Raw genomic sequence first — 13,170 nt, 5'->3', positions numbered from 1 at the left:
AATGTGATCCAATAAGTAGGTACTTTCCTCAGAAGCTTTCCACTGACAAGACGACAGAGTCAAATAAACCCTTAGTTCTCGGTCCACAGTTGATTTGTTGTGGGAACACACCTGCTTCATCTTCAATCCACACATTTTCTTGGGGATTCTTCTTGTGAGTAGGAACTGTAGAACTAGAAGGTTCTTTCATGACATGTGAAGGACAAGATCCTGCCACCGCCTCTAATTAAGGTACAAACCAGGATCTCGGGAAGGATGATGGGGAATGAGGCGTCTGCAGGCCGACAGAGCACTCGGCACCCCCTCCGAGACCCCAGAGAGTAAACACCACCGTAGCACGGAGGTCCTCGGTCCGTGGAAAGCTACCTTCCCGAGGGACAGACACCGGAGCCGCTCTTCAAAATCCTCATCACCTGGAACCGGCTGTCCAGCCTAATCGGGCTTTCCTGCCTCGTCTCGGCAGCCTGCTCGCACCCCAGGTAGAATTACTGCCTCCGGCCCCCTACAAGGCCTGGTTCCCATGAGAACGTCACCACCGGGAGGGTGGCTTCTATGTCCTCGTCTGGCACTGCAGAGGGGCTCCCTATGTTTTGAATGGCTGGCGGATTGGTCTCACTGAGGAAACCGGCTCAGTCGGGAGAGCGTGCGACTCCTGATCTCCCCGGGTCATGAGTTCGAGCCCCGTGTTGGGTGTAGAGATAAATAAATACACCTAATTTAAAAAAATAAAAAATAAGTCAAGGGAAGAGCTGGTGTCCTGTGGCACATAATTTACTCCCATGAGCCTCCTTTGCCATCTGTACTCCGTACGTCCACCCAGGATCATTTACATTCAGTTTGTACGTTTCCTAACCATTACCCGTGTATTTTACAGACATACTTTCTATTTGTTACTTGGAAGTTCTTGCAAACAGAATTCCCGGTCTCCCAAAGCCATTCAGAGTGGGCACTCAATAAATGCTTGAGGAACAGACTCATGCATTCTGTTTCCCAAGTTACCCTCTAGGTAAGAGCTGGTAAATGTCGGCATATAGCCAGTGTAAGAGATTGGCCTATAATCTCAGTTTTTCCTGGACATTTCTGATGCAGTAAATGACAAATATACCATAATATAAGAAAATGGTTTTATTCCTAATTTTTAGTTTCCATACAGTTTACAAATACACGTTTACTCTGATAATACAGCTTTGCAACTAGCAACGCAGTTGAACTAACACCCATAAATACAGGTGGGGAGACCATTAACATCCACTAATGTTTCTCTACATAAACTATTCTTTTCATGTCATTTTTTTTTAAACAATTGCAAATAGACTACATAATACGTGGGCAAAAAGGCAATTAAGTGAATCTCTTGAAACACTAAATGTATAATAAACAGTGCATATTATCAACATTTACATGATTCACATCAAAATGATGACATCCTAAAACGTATTCCTTTTAAAGGATAGATTTATCAATAAAATATTACATATCTTTTAATACTCTGGTACAATACTTCATATACTGCAGGAAAATTAAATGTAGGTCTAGTCATCAGCTTAAAAAAGGATCCTTTTCTATTAGCTTTTATTAATAAAAGAATCACAATTATGTCATAAATAAACAGGCAAATTATTAATTACATGATTTGAGGTTTAGGATGAAAACTTGTAGAAATTAGTTTGATATACAGTAAAGTTATACAACACACTAAAACCAACTGTTTAATATTTCTGCCTTGTGTGAACTGCCCATAGTGAAAAAAGAACAAACTTTCTAATGATGGAAGATAGAATAAACTAGGTTTTGGAACTTATTTTTCAAGAGCAGGAGGGAGAAAGATTTCAACAGAATTACGGGCTAATACAGATCCTGATAAAGGCATCTTGAAATCAGGGAGGCCATGTGCTTGCTATATAAACCGTGAATCCCCCAACAACATACAGAAAACAGAAACTGTACCGGGAGCGCACTTAACGTCTACAGTCTAAGTTTCCCTTATGGATTAATAAGCTACAACAAAACACAATTGCATACCTTTCCACCTTCCCCTGAACTAGAAATAACCCAGGATGTTATATTAGTTCTTCAGATCCCCAGTAAAATAACCCCTAAAAAATAATCTTGATAATCTTCTTGGCTGTTGCAAAGCCACTAGGCTCCGTGAAGAACCTACAAACACCAAGAAAGTCATACATTTCTTTTCTCATCCCCATTTAGCCGCATCTGAAGAGGGTAAGAGGGAGAGAGGATCATAATTTTCAGGAGGGCCACACACTGGATATGAGGTGTCTTTTTACTTGCTTAAAAAAAAGCTATTAAGACTCTGAAATTTGGCTTTTTTAAAAAAAAACCTTAATGCCAAGTGTCAGATAATTTCTTCACCCCAAATATAAAACCCTATCCTATGCTGATAATTTTAAAATCCTCAACCAGCTATGGGATATTGTGCAAATTTAACGTCTACCGGCAACCCAGAAGCAGACTAAACACCTGTATCTATCACACCTACTTTCCGGGTAACCCGGTTCAACCAAGCATGGACTGCTCTGGCCCCGGGCCCTTCAACTTCCTCACACACCACCTCTTTGGAACTTTCACGTCCACACTTTTTAACGGCTGTACCTCAAGCGCCCCACGTCTTCACAGCTCTCTCTTCCCGATTCCATCTCGTGGAGAGTGATCTCATCTGAGAACCTCCCATCACCTCTCACCAAACACGTAACAGACCTCAGCAACCTAGGGACTATCGCAATCTTGTCTTGGCCTAAGTTTACATAACATGATGCTTTGCGGACTTCGTGGAGGGAAATCTAAGTGAAGTCAGTGTCCTGTAACAAACGAAGCCAGCCGAGACCAAGGGTTTCTGTTCCAAGTACAAAACAACTTAATCTTAAGCTACAGGCAGAGACGTTAATGCAGCAGGTATACGTGTACCATCGAACCCTTGTATGCTGGTGAAAGACTTTGCCCCCAAAGTCCAGAGTCTAAGCTATACCACAAAATCAAGGCAAAGGAGAACAATTCAATGTGGCGGTGCAATGGAAAGAGCAGGATTCAAGATCCTTGTTGCAAACACTGAACCGGAATCTCTTTCTTTACAGGCTTGACAGGAAGACAGTCGTCACTGACATTCCTCTGATGAGGTAATGACCTCTGAGCCACACCTGTGTTCTAAAGCAATGCTAGGTTCGAGGGACAGGGGACCCGAGGGGGGTGGGGCCGATGCGCATTCTGTCTGTGAAAGTGGCAGCGGAGGCTCTTCCCAAACTTCCTCAGGGTTTTACGGGAGGTAAAGACTTCAGGAAGGAAGTACTACTGGGGCCGGACCTAGTCCTTCCTTTCGGGAGCCAGAGCAAGAAGAATCTGAGTTAAGGAGACGGTCACCTAATGGCAAAGCTGCCGTGTCACATCATCATCTTTACGAGGTCAACCAATGATACTTTAATTGAAATACACTCACTGGATGATGATTCAACACGAGGCAGAGAGGACGTCTTTGGAGAAGGCACTTCAGGTAGAACGGTAGCAAATCTCACTGCTTGGTTAAAACAAAAATGAACGACTGCCGATGCGATCTGATCAGCGGCCTCGTTAGGAGGCCCCCGCTTTGCCGCAGCCTGGCCGAAACCACCAGCGTGGAGAGGGCACCACAGTCGCCTCCCTCTGTGGGCGCCACGGTGACAGGGTAGTTCTGCCCCCTAAACACACCCATCCTTACGAGACCGGTCTCCCCAAGTGATGGTTCAGAAAATATGCTCAGAGCCAGCAGAAATGGTTCAGGAAGCTTCTAGAAGGCCCTCTGTCCTTCTCTTTGACTTCCAGCTTACACAGGCTATTATACGCAGCTTCGATTTCCCAACGTCACCAGCAGCTTCTACTTTCGCTAACTGCTGCTGTCTTCCCGTGGCACTGACTCTGACATTCGGTTACTCTGCCCCCCCCCCCCCCCCCGTGAATCACACCTCAGCTTCATGCTCTTGTGCCATCCCCTCTTCCTGACTCTGGGCTGGGCCCGTGACTTGCTCTAATCAACAGGGGGCAGTAGAAGTTCTGGGTTGAAGTCTTAAGAAGGTCTGGCAACTACTGCCTTATAGCCCGGGGAGCTCTGAGCTGCCACGTAAGCGGTCCAGCTACCCTGCTGGCCAGGCCACTTGGGGCGGCCACATGGAGGAGAGGCCAGAGGACCTGCAGAGAGAGGCCCAGCCACCCCCATGTCTCGGCCAACCTGCTGACCGCACAGGCAACACCAGCGAGAGCACAGGAACAGCTCGACTGAGCCCGGCCCCGGCTAAAGACCAGTGAGGAAGGGGAAAAAAAAAAGAGAATTGTTTCAAGCCATTTCGTTTCGGGAGGGTTTGTCACCGACAATCCATAAGCACAACACTGCCTGGTTGTCCACAGATGCGGTTTGTTTGTTTGTTTGTTTTTTTCCTGAACACAAGACAATCACTCAAATGAAAAGAAAACATGACAAACATTTCCCACCACATCCTTCTCAGTCAACAGGCTGAATGGTAATTGGTCATCTGCTACGAAGAAAACACACCTTCTATCCTAAGTCTCCATGATTCTTTTTTCCCGTGATTTTTTTAATGGCAATGCAAAAGTAGACAGATTGTCGACTTCCGACAGTCTGGGGGCACTGGCTTTAATTATCATTTAGCCAAAAAAAGAGGCCATCAAATGAATTACCCACTGCTGGATAAGCAATGATACCTGAACCTGTTCTCACTCCCACGGGATGCTGTTACCTTTCCCAAAACGTTTTTCCTCTTACAAGCGCTCCGTCATCCCCCACAAAGAGAAAAACGATTGAGTTTTTAAGATTATAAAAAGGGGGAAAAAATGCCAAGAAGTAGAATTTGAATCACCATCATCTGCCAAATACAGAGCACAATTTAACTGCTTCCTCAATTTAAAATAAAATTCTATAAACCAGAACAGTGTCTACATTGTAGAGATGATTTCTTCGGATGTGAGGAAATGGGTAACTGGTAATCAGGTATTGTTGAGTTAGAATACAGTGGTCTTTAAATGGTTTTGAATTTTGTCTGTCCAAAGGTAGTCGGCCACGACACAAGCCTTCCAAGTTCAAATTCATTCTTTGCAGAAACTTTCTTGCATCTGTTCTTGATGTTTTTAGGGAGAGGGTGAAAGTCCACATCTGGGGAAGAAATAAGTGAGAATTTTTAAGGAGCATGCATCTAAAAGTCTCTCAAGGCATTAAACCATTTTAAAGTAGATTTAAAGCTTTTAAGTGTACTACCCATTAAAATGGAAGTTTCAACATGCAATATGGAAACTGAGCTGCCAACACACATCACACACCTGGGTCGCCATCTACAAAGGTGACCGGCAGGGAAGAGACAGACAAGGGAGAGCAGTTCCCAGTGGCAGAGCTGGAAGGGATGTGGAGGTGAGCGGGGCGGGGGCCCGGGGAGGCCAGCGCCCTGTGTCGCACAGCCAATTGGGGGCCAAGGGGGGATGAGAACCCAGGCGTCCTGACTCCAACCATCCGGAGCTGTGTCTCCCCCCCCCCCCCAATTCCTGGGCCCCCACAGATCATCTCCAGGCACAGCTCGGGTAAACCAACTCTAATACAAGTGCAAACAATGGGACACCTGATCACCAACAGCAACCATCCCTGAGTACTGAGTGCCAGCTCTGCTCCTCACAGAATTAACTCTGCATTTGGCTTCAATCCTTAATGAACTCTAAAATAAATCCAGCTGAGAGAAAAGAAGTTTAGGAAGAGAAAAAAGAGGCTGGTTTGTAAAACTCAACGATGGTACATTTTGCTAGAACACTCACAAATTAGCCGCCTGCTTAAAAATGCCACAAGGATAGAAACAACTGGGGAGCACTTCCATTTAAATACCTATTTCTGGGGTGCCTGGGTGGCTCAGTCAGTTAGGTATCCGACTTCAGGTTAGGTCATGATCTTGCAGTTCGTGGGTTCGAGCCCCACATCAGGTGTGCTATTAGCATGGAGCCTGGAGCCCGCGTCGAATTCTGTGTCTCCCTCTCCCTCTGCCCCTCCCCCACTCATGTCTGTCTCTCTCTCCCTCTCTCAAAAATAAATAAACATTAAAAAAATTTAAATACCGATTTCTGTACTGAAGTCTTGATGGGTCTTCTCATCTGAAACTTTTCTGCTGCTGCATCAGACCTACGTTTTCATAGACTCTGGCATTATCTTCTCTCATTCTGTAAAGAAAAAAAAAGCATCAATAAAAAGGCAGACCATGCCGTCCAAGCTTACGTGGCATTTACAAAGCACATCACATACCACATTCTTTGGGGACCAGGTATGGTGCAGACACAGCCCCCAGGAGCTAACATTCTAAGACGGGCTGTAAGCCACAAACATACAGCAACATCAGGCTAGAAGTGAAATAAGAGCCTTGAGTCCCTGTGCTCTCTGGGGCTGGAGGAAAACAAGCCGTCTTCCCTGAGGGCAGAGCAAAGGAGGCTTGTATGATGATGAGGCCTTTAAGTAAGACCTTGAAGCACGGAGACATGTGCACATGGAAAGGACAGGTATTAAATTCAAGCAGAGGGATGTCTTGGGCAAGAGACCCAAGAAAAGCAGGAGCAGTGTGGTAGGGACTATCCTTCCATTCAGCCCGGATCCAGCTACGAGATGGGGAACAGTAAGGGTGAGGCTCAGTGGTGGTTTTGGGACCTGGGATGAAGGGCCAGCACATCAGAGGCCAGACTCCATTCTGCTGAGCAGGGAATGGAAATCAGAGCAGCCCAAGGGGATGGGGGACCCAGTCGCTGTGGGTGTCAGCCTGGGCAGGACAAGACGAAATGAGCAGAAGGGGCCCAGGGCCCGGGGTATCCTGGGTCTGCGCCCTACCAGGAATACGATGGGAACAGAGAGGCAGAGGACCTGTTGCACAGGAAGGCCAGTGGTAAAGGGATCGTCAGAGTTAACGTGTTCTGCCATTACTCAGGGAAAGCTTTCGGGCAAGGACTCAGAGCCCTGACGTGCCAGTGCTGCTGCAAATGACTGCAGGTAGCAATTTAAAATATCAGCCTTCCCCAACAGTCCACTGGGGAAGGAAAAAGCAGGCAGAAGGAAGGGGCGACTTGGTGGAGAGAATGCTTTCGCTGTATAATTTCATTTCGATGTTAACTACAAGCCAAATGTAAATACAAGCCTCATATTTGCTATCTAAAACGTTTATACAGAGTATTAAAGTCAGCAGGGGTTTAAAAATCCACATCAGAAGCAAACAGAGAGAAGACTCTTGGGGGAAAATAAAAAGTAAATGTTATACCAGAGACCGACTTCAGAATATACAGAAGAACAATAACGTACAACTGCTGTTCACATAATCGATTTAACAAACGTTTCCCTAACACGTTTTTAGCTTAAACAAGGGGTGGGCACAGTTTTTCTGTAAAGGATCTGAGGGTAAACAATTTCATTTCTGCAGGCCATACTCAGTCTTGGGCATATGATAGTCTTTGCAACGCCTTTTTGTTGTTGTTTATAACCTTTTAAAAACCATTCATGAGCTGTGCAAACACAGGCCATGGGCAGAATTTGGCCTGGGGGTTGTAGTTTGCGGACTCCTGGTTTAAAAGCCCAAAGTAGATTTCTGTTGTCTGCTGACTGTGGAAAATTAGCAGAACATGGCAGCACTGAAACATTAATAGTTTATTCACTTTTACTTAGCAAAGAGTCTCAACGCATCAAAAGGGGCGTTACTTACCTTTGCTGTCGATCATTAACAACAGGTGTTATCTCCACCCCGTCAAAAGAAAGATTCAATGTTCTTAGAGAACACCACCTGCTACACTTACAGCTTCAAATAGTCATAGGCAGTGTACCAATCAGCTTGCAGTTTGGGTAAATTAAAATTTTGTTTAGAAAGCTGATACACTCGCGAATCGGTTGGGCAACAACAATGTGCACCCATGACAAGCGTGTGCTGCAGAGACCTGTTGTTTTTTAAGCTTTTCTGCAGGACTGTATTCAGGCAGAAAGGATTTCCTTCATTCCTACTTACTCTGCGCAGGATGGTGTTGGAGTACAAGGCGGGAGGGGACTCTGATCTCCACTTGTCTGGTCCGTGAGAGAATACTTAATATTTGTATATTCGTGCCCTTTCCTCTTGCTTTTCTGAAAGGTGAAGATTGCATAAATGAGGAACTGGAATGTTTTAAAGGAATAAAGAAGCAAAGGTGGCATTTCACCAAACAGATGGGCAGACAGGCGGAACCCTGCATACTGGTAGGCTGACCAAATGTTAGGGAATTCACCTCCCCGGTGTAAATGCACCATACAAGTGAAAAATACTTTTGAACCTTACAATTCAAAAGCACAGAGTCATGCATTAACAACTCACACTACCAAAACCAACTGTATCTATTTCTGAGCTAAGAGAGAATTCACACTTTCTTTGCCACCTTAACATCTAATCATTTCATAGTTCGCTTGCAACATTTTTAATGATTCTCAGAGAAACAGTCGGCAAAAGAGCTCTAGAAATAAATTCACTACAGGTAAAAACGGCACACAGGTACAAAAGGCAGTAGCTCTCTTAATAGAAACAATCACACGCCTTATCGTACCTTTCCTGCCTCCCACCCCCACCCAGGGAAAGACCCTGGCGCTTTAAAACTTTATTTTGGGTTCCAATGATACTCTTGAAAAAAAAAAAAAGAAATTGGCAAAGAAAACCAGTAAAATATAATCTCATCTCAGATGCAGAGCGAACTATATTTGGTAGGAGTCCCAGTTAGATGATTTATCACTCTTCGTTCCTAAATTCACCTAGAAACAACCGATTCTGAAAATCTAACTCACCAAGTTGTCATCATTATATAATGTTGCCTTCGTTCGAGGATTATTCAAGAAAAACAGCAAATATCAGAAAGGGTACCCACATCAAATAGTGACGTACAGCAGTGACTTTCATTTGCCGCCAGTGAGAGGGTAAACTGGGGCACAATTAATCAGAACTGGAAGTACTAATCAGTATCTAGTAATAATAAGAATACATCCCTACAAGGCCGCCTGGGTGGCTCAGTTGGTTAAGCGTCCAACTCTTGGTTTCAGGCCAAGTCATGATCTCACAGTTTAGTGAGTTCGAGCCCCACGTCAGGCTCTGCGCACTCACAGAGCCTGCTTGGGATTCTCCATCTCCCTCTCTCTCTCTCTGCCCCTCCCCTGCTCACACTCTCTCTGTCAATAAATAAACAAACAAACAAACTATATCCTACAATCTTGAACATCTGCTTCTTGGGAAACCCATACACATAAGCCTAAAAGAGCTATACAAGGATGTCCAGTGACATGTTATTCTTAATAATGTCTACAACAAGAGAACGAATCAACGTGATATACTCATACCATGAAATAATATGCAACAGTGAAGAGGCACAACAGAAAGAAAGACTGTGTGTGTGTGTGTGTGTGTGTGTGTGTGTGTGTGTGTGTGTGTGTCAAAACAGGCTTCATAATCAATGGTAACTGGAAAAACACAAATTATAGAACAATGAAACAGTACGATCCTATGTGATTAAACATTCTAAATATATGAAACAGTGTTATCTATTGTGTGTAGACTATTGGTATTTGTATCGTAAAATATAAAAAAAGACTACAAGCCCAGCAATTGCCCTGGGGTTCCGAGGCGTGCACTTGGGGCTGACAGCTGTACCTGCCGCATTTGATTGCTGTTATAAAAGAAAAAACAAAACAAAACTTGGAAGAAATAGGATAAAGCAAAACGGATGATTATAGATATACTACTATTATTTAAAATTTTTGAATAAAACATAAAACAAGTTTAAATCCACTGGTGAAGTGTCTTCTTGCTCTCCTGACTCAGAACTTACCCCCAAACAACAGCTAATAAAAAGTAGAAAATCTTATTTGACATACAAGAATTGTTACAACTCCAACCTATAGAGTATAAAGCATCTCATCCCGTGTGAACTTGGGACCAACGTACAAATGAAGCTGGACAGCCTGAAAGATTCACTGACTCTTCACAGAAAAGGCTTGACGTTGGCAGGAAGCTGGCTGCTTGTTGGCCACCACTCCCTCGTGCTGTCTGCAACCGTGTGCAAAAGGAAACGTCCTAAAGGGCAATAGGGTGACAGGATGCAAAGTGCCCGGGCCCTCGGATGACCTCGGATGACCTTGGACGAGCAGAGTTGCCCACTTCCTCCCCAGCTGCCTGCCAACTCGGATTTTTACGTTAGAAGACAAATCAGCTTCTATCTTATTTAAGCCACTATTACTCAGCCTGTTGAAACAGCCCAACCAATTTATTAACTGATCAAGCAGCCATTACACATCTTAGAATCTAGGGAAGAAGTTGCAAAAAAGATATCCAAACAGAAAATTTCTCTACATAGTATTTTAATGCTTTGAACAAATGTTTTTAAAAATCTAAAGGCTGGGGCACCTGGGTGCCTCAGCCGGTTGAGAGTCCGACTTTGGCTCAGGTCATGATCTCATGGCTGGTGAGTTCAAGTCCCACATTGGGCTCGCAGAGGTCAGCACAGAGCCCTGCATCAGCTCCTCTGTCCTCCTCTCTCTCTGCCCCTCCCCACCTAGCACTCTCTCTCTCTCAAAAATAAACCTTTAAAAAAAAAATCTAAAGGCCTTGAAAAGCAGTCACAGATTTTCAGCACTGCAATAATGACTTACACAAGAAACAATCTTTTAAAAGATATAATTTAAAATAAAATATTAAGTGGAAGACTTGACAGAGAACGGCTCTTATTTTAAAACTTATTCTGGGGGCACCTGGGTGGCTCAGTCGGTTGAGTGTCTGACTCCTGGCTTCGGTTTAGGTCATGACCTCATTCGGCTCAGGTCATGAGTTCAAGTCCCACATTGGGCTCCACACTGACAGTGAGGGGCCTGCTTGGGATTCTCTCTCTCCCTCTCTCTCTGCTCCTCCCTGACTTGTGCTCTGTCTTTCAAAATAAACAAATAAAAAATTTAAATATGCAATCAATAACCTGAAGCATAAGCTTGCTTTCTACTCAACACATTTTTTTTTAATTGTGGTAAACGAAAAACAACATATGATAAGATGCATGCTCTTGGGCAAAATTTTGAGTGTACACAGTACTGTCCAGTATATGTTCTTTTTTTTTTTTAATGTTTTTATTTATCTTTTTGAGACAGAGTCAGAGCATGAGCGGGGGAGGGGCAGAGAGTGAGGGAGACACAGAATCGGAAGCAGGCTCCAGGCTCTGAGCCATCAGCCCAGAGCCCGACGCGGGGCTCGAACTCACAGACCGCGAGATCGTGACCTGAGCCGAAGTCGGCCGCTTAACAGACTGAGCCCCCCAGGCGCCCTGAGAATACGCTCTTGATGTGCAGCAGGTCTCTAGAACTTTTTCATCTTATATGCCCGAAACTATCTACCCACTGAACAGCAACCCCCATTTCTGCCTCCCTTCTACTATCTTTTTTTCATGTTTTATTTATTTATTTTGAGAGAGAGAGAGAGAGAATGAGAATGAGAATGATAATCCCAAGCAGGCTCTGTGCTGTCAGTGCAGAGCCCGACTCAGGGCTCATGAACCGTGGGATCATGACCTGAACTGAAATCAAGAGTAGGGCGCTTAACCAACTGAGCCACCCAGGCGCCCCTCTCTACTACTTTCTTGAAAAAAAAAAAAAAAAAAATCAGTATTTCTACATAAAGTGATTACAAAAGAATTTTCTAACAGGGAATAATTAATAGAAATGGGACAGGAATTATTTCAATGAATTAAGTGGCTCAAGGAAAAGCATAAAAATGTTGGAGCTTCTCAGGCTTATTTAGAAAGAACAAGAAATAAAACTGATCCATAAATCAGTTGAGTTTATTTCTTAGTACTGTGACGGCCCAGGCTGTCCTTATAGAACAAGAAAAATTCTCAAGGGATTGGGGTAGTTTTGGTTTTGGGGGGTTGGAGAGAGACTTGTTTCAGAGCCTTAAAAGACGATCTGAAATTGATCTATCCTTCACCTAAATTCAATGACACAGCATAGTTATACCAAACCTTCTGTAATATTTATAATAAATCTTATAGCCTTGCCAGCTGACACACAGTCAAGGTTGAGAGGAGGGTTCAACCACAAGTCTCTAAAATCATCTGGCATTAAATATCTTGCCATATGAAGTAAATCCAGTGAATTCTTTAACTTTAAGTTACAAAAAAGCCCCGGGCTCCTGGCTAGCTCTTGGTATCAGGGTCGTGAGTTTGAGCCCCACAGTGGGCATAAAAAAAAAAAAAAACAAAGAAAAGAAAATTAAAGGGGCACCTGGGTGGCTCAGTCGGTTAAGCATCCGATGTCAGCTCAGGTCATAATCTCACGGTTAGTGAGTTTGGGCCCCACATCAGGCTCTGTGCTATCAGCTCGGAGCCCACTTTGGATCCTCCATCTCCCTCTCTCTCTCTCTGCCCCTCCCCCACTTGCTCTCTCTCAAAAATAAACATTGAAAAATATTTTTTTAATTAAGAAAAAAAATTAAGACTATGAAATAAAGCATATATCAATTTACCCAAAAAAAGCCCAAAAGCCAGGAGTAGGAAGAAAGGGTCAAATGAAAATGCTCTTGTCTAAGTTACAGAGCAACAAGATACTTGTGCAGAATGTTCTGAGCTCAAATGTCAGGATTACAAACACCTTGACTCCTGCCCACATCTCATCACAAAATCTTACCGGTTCTGCTTCTCTTTGTGCTGACCATTAGCCCCCACTGTCCTGTCCAAACCGTCATCAGCTCTCACCTACACTGGTCCCCCCCCTGCAACTGCTTGAGCCCAGAGCCCACAGCCCACACCCACTCCTCACTCTCAAGCCAGGGCCCTATTTTCAAAACGAGGACCTTTTTATGTCACTCCCCTGCTTCAAAATCCTCGGTGACGTCCCATTCCCCTCGGGATAAAGTCTAAAATCTTTAATATGCCCTGCAAGCCCCAAGCTCTCAAAAGCAGATCTCTGCTTACGTTCCCAATCCCACCCATGACACCCCCGGCCCCCACCCAACTCCCTCTACTCCAACCACACAGCTTTCTTTCCATTTCAGGAACATGACCACTCATAGCCCCAATGTCCGGCACAGAGCCTGGCACGCGGCACAGCCTATTTTAATGGATGCAGGAATGAATGAACGAAGGTGAGAAGGCCTCTTGATTGCACCAAGGAGCTTG

General features: G+C 44.3%; 1 protein-coding gene across 2 annotated transcripts in view; it reads right to left on the bottom strand.

The window, feature by feature from the left end:
- Positions 1-1,107: 1,107 nt before the first annotated feature.
- Positions 1,108-13,170, bottom strand: part of PTPN11 (protein tyrosine phosphatase non-receptor type 11) — a 79,240-nt gene continuing 67,177 nt past the window's right edge. For both annotated transcript variants that reach the window (XM_027044272.2, XM_027044273.2), the window contains exons 14-16: positions 8,010-8,122; positions 6,094-6,195; positions 1,108-5,152 (exon numbers count right to left, since the gene is read on the bottom strand). In XM_027044272.2, coding sequence (XP_026900073.1) covers positions 6,126-6,195; positions 8,010-8,122 — 183 coding nt within the window. In that variant the 3' untranslated portion in view covers positions 1,108-5,152; positions 6,094-6,125. The remainder of the gene's footprint in view (positions 5,153-6,093; positions 6,196-8,009; positions 8,123-13,170) is intronic.

This window comes from Acinonyx jubatus, chromosome D3 (genome assembly GCF_027475565.1).
Source record: "Acinonyx jubatus isolate Ajub_Pintada_27869175 chromosome D3, VMU_Ajub_asm_v1.0, whole genome shotgun sequence".
In the NCBI taxonomy this organism is placed as follows: domain Eukaryota; kingdom Metazoa; phylum Chordata; class Mammalia; order Carnivora; family Felidae; genus Acinonyx; species Acinonyx jubatus.
This window is presented reverse-complemented; position numbering and strand designations above follow the sequence as displayed.